Source organism: Amphiura filiformis, chromosome 15 (genome assembly GCF_039555335.1).
Source record: "Amphiura filiformis chromosome 15, Afil_fr2py, whole genome shotgun sequence".
In the NCBI taxonomy this organism is placed as follows: Eukaryota; Metazoa; Echinodermata; class Ophiuroidea; order Amphilepidida; family Amphiuridae; genus Amphiura; species Amphiura filiformis.
This window is the reverse complement of record NC_092642.1, coordinates 31,143,676-31,153,813: the sequence shown is the minus strand read 5'-3', so window position 1 is coordinate 31,153,813 and position 10,138 is coordinate 31,143,676. Positions and strand designations below refer to the sequence as shown.

General features: G+C 37.3%; 1 protein-coding gene across 1 annotated transcript; it reads right to left on the bottom strand.

Annotated features, from left to right (window-relative positions):
• Positions 1-619: 619 nt before the first annotated feature.
• LOC140171513 (putative ferric-chelate reductase 1) lies at positions 620-8,521 on the bottom strand. Its single transcript, XM_072194781.1, has 8 exons — positions 8,398-8,521; positions 6,022-6,258; positions 5,188-5,336; positions 3,846-3,936; positions 3,342-3,415; positions 2,996-3,123; positions 1,559-1,853; positions 620-681 (listed from the first exon to the last, which is right to left on the bottom strand). The coding sequence occupies exons 2-4, from the start codon at positions 6,230-6,232 to the stop codon at positions 3,883-3,885; spliced, it is 414 nt and encodes a 137-aa protein (XP_072050882.1). The 5' UTR covers positions 6,233-6,258; positions 8,398-8,521; the 3' UTR covers positions 620-681; positions 1,559-1,853; positions 2,996-3,123; positions 3,342-3,415; positions 3,846-3,882.
• Between the last annotated feature and the right edge of the window lie 1,617 nt (positions 8,522-10,138).

Here is a 10,138-nt window from a genome sequence, read left to right as displayed (position 1 = left end):
TCAATACACACCTGTTGTATCCTCAATGCTTGCCCCATCAATCTTGTAAGCATATACTTTTCTCGTCCTATATTGGAGTTTTCATCTACGTTGATTACATCGGGTGTCCTCGCAGAAGGGATATAGAAAAAATCTACACCATCACCATGATTGAAGCCAATCTGAAGATATTCATTTAAAATAGATATCAGAAAAAAGTGCAACAAAAAGGCTCCAAAATCATTAAAAAAAAGTTTGACCTGAACTTATATTATGACTTTAACAAAAAAGGACGATGCACAGATTAATTACTGCGTTATTGTTTTGTTTAACATACCATAGTAGGGTGCCTTTATCTTGTAATTGTCTTAACACCCACACCTCATTTACCGCTGTTATTTATAAGCGGCTCTTTTATCTAATACTGTTTGAACTTTAAATTAATATATACCGTATGATTTAATGAATTTCTATCGTTTATAACCATACAGTAATTATAAATGTTTTAGTATTTATGTAAATTATCAAATAATATGTAAAATTTAATGCAACTTAACCTTTGGATCAGAACTTGATAATTTAAATACAAATTATACTGAATATACTGTACCTGAGCCCCGGTACCTCCTAGTCCAGTTGAAAGTGAAAAATTGCAATTGTCGATGTCCCGTTGACAGCTAGAATTCCTTGAAATGTGTTGGTCTATAATTATGACAAAATTGCTACAGGCAGTATTAAACGTTCCTTGTATCAATGAAATAGGTGAAAAACAAACCCTGTGTCTTTTGTTACCTTTAGTAAAACCACCCCAAACGGGGGACGCTATATTATGCAAACGGAACGTTAATGCCAGATGTTGACAATTTGTTTTATGACATAAACCTTTCATACATATTCAATTTAGGGTATCACACTTACGTCCCCGTTTAGAGGTGTTTACAAAATACACCCCCACGATCGTATTCGGGTATTTAATGATATTTAATCAAACTGGTAACTCTTGAAAAGAGCTCTGATGGGCCAATCAAAAAGAAATTGGATAAAAACCACCACTCTTCGCTACACATACACTTCTCCCAGCCACATTTCCCTAACATAATAAATTTAAAAAAGACTGTTCACTGCAACTCAGAGCTACTTGACAATGAACAAAGAAAAAGAAATGGACATGGGATAAAACTACATAGGCATACACATGACATTAGTGATAAAATCCCATACACATAGAGAAAACATCAGAATACGCAAGCTCTAGACTATTAAACATTTGAATAATCGCCCTCCTGTGACCATATGCCGTACAATGTTTTGAGATTATACAGCATCATCATTATGCGGTATGGACTGGCGTATGAATGGGCACATGGGTCATACAACCTCTCTAACTGTCTGATAACTATAATATGCTGATGTGTTGCAAATATTAAACGTAAGTGCACTCCGATGCACACAAATTTGAAGTTCATACATGATGTATGTATCTAGAAACATTTTAGCACCAATCACTTACTGATAGCACCCATAAAAATACAGAGTTCCTAAATAATTATTAAACATTAAAGACAATTAAATCACTTACTACTTGATTTCCTGCAAAAGAGCCGTAAAAACCTGCACGTTCCCACGTCAATACTAAAATATTCTCGGCATAAAATGAATAACCTAAACCAGCATCAATCACCAAATCGTCTACTTTCAAAAATTGCTCCTCTGTTGAGGAGTCACGTGTCCCATTGATCTGTAATAGCCTCGTCCAAACACCCTGGTGTCAATATCGGTCCAAAACAATGCTATCAAAGGAAAATCTAACGGAATGGTACAGGAACATAACCGCCTTCCCCTCTGTCGAATGTCAACACTCCGTTCAAGCCAATCTGTTACGAACAAATGTGGGAAGTATTAAATTACGATGACGAGTAATTTAGTACTTTTATCCCAGAAAAAAAAAAAAAAATTAGGGCTTAACTCGGTACTAACAGCAACAGAATCACCATTTATTTCAGAAAAGCATATTTAATAGCACATAAAAGTCTCCGAAAATCCAACTAGCGAAACAGTGCATCATTTGCATGGCCGCCTCTTGTTATCTTGTTATAAACCATATCAATGCTCCAATTTTAATCCAACTGGTCTCAAATTATTCCTTTGGCAAAACTAAATCAAAATGAGAAAAGTTGCATTTTTAATGTTTGTTACATTAGTAACACCGAAAATAAGTCAATATCAACACGGATCAATGGGCTTGGATCTTTTGCCATGTTACCAAGGTAAGAAATCACCTAAGATATGGCAAAATATTCTTTTTTTAAATTTTTTTTTCAAGTTTAGCGGTCTAAGACCATTTTATTTATCAAAATCAGCGAATTTGTCAAATTTAGTCCCCTGTGGAATGTTGACATTTGATGATCTCTCTCCTATAACTCAAGAACTTTACATCATTCTATTGCCATTAGTGCTTGGCTATTTCATAATTTCATTGTGATATTTGTAATTAGCTGAAACAGCTCAGTGATAGCGCGCCGCGAATAGTAATGCGGAGGTTGCTGGTTCGAGTCCTCTTGGCAGTAAGTTCTTTTTTGTGGTTTTCATGCTGAGCTACAATACACCATTTCGCCGAAAAAGTAAATACAAATATGTCTGTGTCTGTATTCAATACTTTATTTAATTTTAAAAAGAGAAAATGATTACTGCAGCCAAGATGGCTGTCATTATAATGTTAATTAGGTGCATGACCTTTGTATTGAGGGATAAAAGGTCGCCTAATTGTTTACCAATTAAATTGTTTTGCCATGTGCCAACATACTGCTATATGAAATTGGCAGGTTAAATGAACATTTTCATTTTCAAGGTACAGTTTTACGGATTGTATAATATGTAGATATAGATGTCTCACATGAAAACAAGGCGGTTTGAATTTGATTTCGCAAAAATATTCCATATACATTTTTAATGTGACATAATGAACATGATGAAGCAGGATATTATGATTATATAAATTATTGCAAATATTTCTTACGTAATATCTATCAAATATCGTGCCGAAGTAGTGAAAATCAAAGTTAAACAAAAAAGGTCCTATATATCCATCGTCCCTCACAGGCATTACTGTATCACCGGCTTGTTGGCCATAGGGAAGGAAAAGAACTGTAGCAAGCAAAACAAAATTAACGAAGTAATTGAAAAATATAATAATCGGATTGTTTGTATTCGTGTAGTTTCTAGTCTTGTTCAAGACGGTCTCTTATACTGTCCGCAGCCCCAGGCGCGGCCCCAGCCTCTTTGTACTGCCCAAAGTTGTTAATAAAGAATACAAGGGAATGTAGATGTATAATGCTATATTGCAATGCCGTATATATACATACCATTGCTTTGTTCTGCGGTTTCTGATGCTATGTTCTCGTAGTAAATGTTTGCGGGGCCGACTACAACAGTGGCTCTGAAAGAGAGAGAATCAAGTAGTATTTAACAAAATATTCATTTTGTTTGCCAAGCGCAATAAGTTAACTTCTTCGAATACCCTATTATTTATTGTAAACATGTGAAGTTGGTTAGGGACGTGCGACTCCACGGACGTTTGACTCCAGAACCGTTCGAACCCAGAGCCCACGCTCGATTTTAGGGCATCCGACCACAGAGCCGTTCGACTCCTTGCTATCGATTAATTTCACAGTTACATTTTCTTCCCTGAAGCTAAATGTCACAGAATATTAATTTTCGAAATTATTCGATACATAACGTCCCTGGAATCAAACGGCTCTGGAGTTGAACGTCCCTGGAATCGAACGGCACTGGAGTCAAACTTCGGTGGAGTCGAACGCATCTAACCGCGTTATTACATGTACTACCGAAGACATAAAACTTGTTACCTGAAATGAATCCTTTCAACGTTGAAAGGAGGTGCATTCAACGGAAGCTAACTCTTGATTTGGTTACATTGGAATTATGTGCCGCAGTGTCCTAAGGAGAAACCAAATAATAATGATTGCATAAAAGGCCAACAGCAGATAGCAAAGCAAAACGTCGTAACTTTAGGGTAGACTAGGTATTGTTGGTCGAAGCAGCCGAAAACTCGATTTTCATTATCTAAATCAATTATATTATGAAAATAACAATTTCATGTTTTGCAATAGTTCATTCTTCAAATCATATACTTTGAAAACTTGCTTGAGTTATGTACGTTTTACAAAAATGTTGTTGTTTCAGCCCCCTAAAAGTATATCTGTGATATTTGAATTCTTCTACACACTCGCTATGAAATGATCAAGGCAATTTTTGCCAAACCTGAATACCATTCGCAAGATGCTGTGAACTATCAATTGGCAAGAGTTTAAAATTGTTGCTAACCTTAATGAGCCGATTGATCATTCTAATGACATGGTTTACGCTGGTAGCTTCTGTGTACCCTTTTTTTCTGTCCAAAACAATAACTTAATGACTGTTTTGTATACTTTGCATATCAAAATCTTGAATTGGAATTAATCCTGAACTGTTGCGTCAACATTATACATTGGCAATGGCACAGCTAGGGAAGACAAAGGTGAATCTGCCCCCATGTGAAAGATCTTTTCTCCCACGCTGGCGGCCGTGGTATTTTAGATTTGAAGTCACTGATTCTATTTACCTGAAATCATTGTATTTTTTTGTATGCATTTCTGCTTCCTACATTGACCCATGCTGGTGTTCTTCACTACAATATTGGCCATGTCCTGGGTTTTGTGTGTGTTTTTAACCTTGCTTGTTAATAAAGTAATAAAATAATATGCGATTCTGTTTACCTGAAATCATGTGAGAAATCATGTGATTCTGTTTACCTGAAATCATGTGAGAAATCATGTGATTCTGTTTACCTGAAATCATGTGAGAAATCATGTGATTCTGTTTACCTGAAATCATGTGAGAAATCATGTGATTCTGTTTACCTGATATCATGTGATTCTCTTTACCTGAAATCATATGATTATCTTTATTTTGAAATCATGTGATTTTGTTTACCTGAAATCATGTGGTTCGCTTTACCTGAAATCATAAAATCGTGTTTTGCTTTATTTGAAATCATGTGATTCTGTTAACCTCAAATTATGCGATTCTGTTTAACTGAAATAATGTGATTTTCTTTATCTGAATCCTAAATATTGAGCAAAGAGCAAACTTTTTTTTAATACTGTTTTTATTTTCAAACACGTGGTTATTACACTTGTTTTTCCTTACCCAAGTTTCCTGGCAGCCATACAATTCTGCACGACCCTGCTGCTGACCTTCTTCCGACGTAAAAGTACCAATTATCTCATCACTTGGAATGGCACGAGCTTGAATGATGAATCCCTTAAATGTGCTTTGACCAATCCCTTCCAAGGTAACTATATAAATAGTTTGAAGAAAGGTGTAAAAATCGAATTTTCATTACTAATATTGCATCAATGGTATTGAATTATAGATGAGGCTAAGAAAGCTCACGCACGCGTTGAGGAAATATCACAACGCGTTGTGGAAAGGTTATGAGTTTGAATTGGTAGAAATGCAGTGTTCTGATTGGGTGGCACCATTATCCGTTGTGGAATTTTTGCCACGCGTTGATTCATCTCAAAAGTATATTATCGAACGCCATTTTATAGAGGAGAATGCGTTTCTAATCTTTAATCTTTTTATGGAAAAACCTCTTGACAATGTTTAGTCATGTATCTTTGTGACCACTGCCTTTAGGTCTAGATATATTGGGGAGCGTGTCGATTAAGAAAATTGTGCATGTTTAGACGTTTCGTACTAAGTCTTTTTAGAGTGTTTTATTGAAAAGGAGTCCCATAAATGTTTGACAACTTTACAAAAATGCATTACCCGTCTTTCAATCTGCCAAATATTGTTTGTCCACCTGCTGGCTTGCAATCAAGCAAACATAAAAACTGCAACTTGTAACAAGTTTAAAACTTTAAAAGAAGAAATCGTTTCAATTGCTCAATAATATTGTTTTTAGGTTTGTTTTCATCTTACTAATGTATGTTTAAAAAATGCAAACACTATCTGATCAATTTTATTTCAGCAACTTACCAATTAGTTCCTGATCAGGGACATAATCTCGTCGATTCAAAGAAACTTGGTATGGCACAGGATCTGACAAGGGACCTCGTGTTCCATGCAGGTTTGATAGGGTAAGAGATTGACATACCTCTCTCCATTCTGGTGCAGTGGTACCAGGATTATTGGGAAAGCTGAAGGCTTCATGTGCCATCAACATAACCAATATGGTTACGTAATTCATGGTGATCCATGAATTAAAGGAATTCTCTAAAATAAAATACAAACGAAAAAAAAAGATCAATGCATCTTAGTCGGATATGTCTTTATTGTCAGTAATATTCAATTTATTTGAATGGTGCGCCTGAAATAATGTGGGTGGTAAATAACTGTACATCGACGGCTAAAGTGTGCCTTTTGTGCTTTTGGTTAATCAATCATACCCGTGTGCTGTATGAAGGGTAAACTGTCTTTGGAAAGATAGTAATTATTATAATTGTGGATATATTAGGTATGTGGCTACCTAGAATGGTACTATATCTGCAATTAATTAATTAATTAATTAATTAATTAATTTCATTCTTATTTAACCTGGGTTAACCTTTCAATGCACTGGCATTGTTCTCCTAAGGTGCCCAGGTGGCACAAGGCCAACATTAAAATACACAAGATACAACATATAAAAATACAGAAGGAACAATAATATACATAGTAAAAAACTAGCACACAGATATAAAAGGTAATCGGCAAAAAAAGTGGATCAGGGTCAGGCGGGACAGCCGGAGCAGACTCACAGCCACATGCAGGCCACAGGACCCCAACCCCGACCAAGGCACTGGTAGGGCCCCAGGCTGGTCAGGGAGCAGGGAGACAGTAATTGATCCTCTCCAAGCCCCTAACCAGTCACAGCCCCCAACAGCACCCCATCCAAGGAGACATGTCCAGCGATCCACATGCGCCCATGACACCACCTGGCTGTCCGTCCATACCCGAACACCCATATATTGCCCTGAGAAAGACACTATAAAAATACACATTAAAATACATTGCTATATAAGACAATATTGCACTAGTGCCGAACTATGGGCAAGTCCGTTCATGTTAGCAGAAGGTCCATACTTCCACCCACCGGGAATGCCGGTGCCGAGTCGGGAGTCCCCGGTCCCCGCCCGGTCTGGCAAACGCCCATGGCCCAGTAACCATCGCCCCAGGTAAGCCACATTGGAAAACTAGGCCTCCAGGGCGAAAAGCTACAACGCCAAGACCATCAGCCACCCGGGCAAGAACCGCAAACCCCCACAACAACACCAAAATGAGATCCGAAACCAAAAACTGAAACCGAAACCGAAACTGAAAAGATAAAACGACCGTATATCTTAGGCACAACATCTTTTTTGGTCCTGTAGCGCTATCGGTAAAGATAGGACCTTTATTGTACCCTGAATATTTGTACAGTGCAATCGTTTTTTATTTAAATTAAAAAAAAAAAAACTATTCAACTGTTAATTACTATCCTTGTTACAATTTAGGGATTGAGTCATCGGTACCTAACCGGGCACCGATAGTTCTATAGGACCAAATTCGCTGTGATGCCTTAGCAACTACTCCCAATCTAGAAAAAAATAATACAGCACTAATTTTTTTAGATAAAAATATTATCCTGTTTTGCCAAATGAAACATAACTAAATCCTAATCCTTTAGTTAGTCCTAACTGGCAATGAAAGTAAAAATTTTGGAAATTAGGGCCAAAAACATGCATTTTTAGGGCGTTTTTCGGGCTTTTTCAAGTTATGCATTCTAATTTTTGGAAAAAACAGTTTCCAATCTTTTTATAACCAAAAAGCAAAAATAACATATAATATTAGAATTATGAGCTAACTCTTACCCTATACTCAAGATTTTGAATGCTTGGACTTGTGCTAAGTTTTACAATTTTGTGACTACAATTGTAAGAAAACATGCAAAATTTTTGCAGGACCATTTTCCTCCAGAATTTGACTCTTATTGCCAGTTAGAACTAACTAAAGGATTAGGATTTAGCTATGTTTCATTTGGCAAAACAGGATAATATTTTGTAATTAACAAAAAATAGTGCTGTATTTTTCTGGAATAGGGAGTAAGTCAGCTAAGACCTTCTTATTAAGCAGGGTTAATAACCAGCTGGTCATGATGAGCATCATATTTTTTACTCAATTTTGTTGATAAGTAGGTAGTATGGTTATTCCATTGGACTGTCAGTAATCATGGTCCCGTGGACAGTCGTGTATAGCGACGACCTGTACCAACGGAACGGTCACTACCGTTGGTAAGGAAATTGTTTATATTAAATAATTTTTATAATAATAAACCAAAATAATGAACTCAAGTTTCATTTTGACACACAAGGATAAAACGGTATACTAACTCACCAAGTTAAAACTTGTTGCTGGTTTACCACAAGGAAATAGCAGCCGCTCGTCCGCAGGTCCTATTCGGTCGAAAGACATGAGCTACTCTGTTTCCCACCAAAATAATTTCGGGATTTCCCCTAAATACCTCTGATACAAAAGAGTTTATTGTGATGGTTTCGCTTGCAGTATTTAATTGTTGCATTATTTTTTCGAGAGATCACAAACAAGGATTATATTTTTTCGTGAGGGAAGATGGTACGTCATGAACGCATGATGCCCACTTCACCGGCTGTATTTAGGCATATTCGGCACTGTTTAATGTCATCAAATTGACGTAATGTGTTAACGGGCCATATCCACATACGAATAACTAAACCTGCTGCACGATTCATTTCACGTCACTTTCCAAAGTTCAATTTCATGCTTCAGGTACCCTGACTATTTCACACGATTCTGGATTTATTATTTCGTTTGTTCTTTCTATTTCTATACTTAGGGTATATATTCAATACACAGACTGCTGTGTAAGAGCGTGTTTATAGTGGGAGCAGATGTGCGGTACATTGCGGTTTAATTTCTATCCGGCCAGAAATTATCCGGATACTTGCCCACTATAAACACTAGCAGTATCATAAGGATATTGTCGCGAGATATTTGCACTATAAACACACCAGTATAAATTGTGTGCGGTATTATCGGAAGTAAAAGCTTCTTCATGATGCGTAGGATGCGCCCAGGACATTCGGAACGATTCTCACCCCCAAGAGTTATCAATACAGGAGCTACATGTTCACCGCCATGATCATATTGTTGAATGGGCTGTTTATAGCTCGCGCCACAATATTTACACATTCCCCATGTGACCTCGGGGTCATTGCAAATGTACGATAATGTTAGTTGGTATATAATTTGTGCGGTAACTGTGTCTCACTATAACCAGCAAGGGTATCGGTATACGCTGTAGAAGTGACGTCATAATCGGATTAACTACCATAGCAATAGATGAATACAATTTTTGAATAGACCGCTCTGCACTACAAGCAGATTGCACTAATCACCTGTGTATCCCTCATTTCAAATCATTAGTTTTGGTTTCCCTTTTGTTCAGAAACCAAAAATCAAGGGATTAAAAAGTGGGGATGAACTGGTCTGCAATCATAACACTATTGTGCTGGGAGGACACAAGAGGGTATATATAACCAAAAGTATAATGGCCTATAACCATACGTATATAATAGCCTATTGTGCTAACATTGTCATTATCGGATATCTATCAGCGCGGGCGACAGTTGATGCTCTCTGCCGTAGGTGGCACACTTTCAAGACACCTTATAATTACACCCGAGTTCTATACGAGGCCTACATGTAGAAATCATGTGCATATATTGAGGGGTGGGGGGGGGGGTGTTTTGTTTACTTGTCTGAAATATAAACGATGCATGATGATGTAGAAGATTTGATTATGAATTAGATTATTCCCCGGAAAGCACAACCCATACCTCTTACCTACGTTCCCTCCGCCACCTATACATAACCTCCTCCCTCCCCCTCCCCACACTCGATATCGACTCTTCCCTATTATTCCACTCCACTCTTGAGCTCCCTCTCCCCCTCCTTCCTTCCCACTTCCAATGCTCTCTCCCTCTGTTTCTCTTTCTCCCTTACCCTTACCCCCCTCCCACACACACACACCCACCCTTTTCCCCTCTAGCTCTTCTCCAATAAATAAATTGAATACAAGTCAATTTAAACCAGCTTT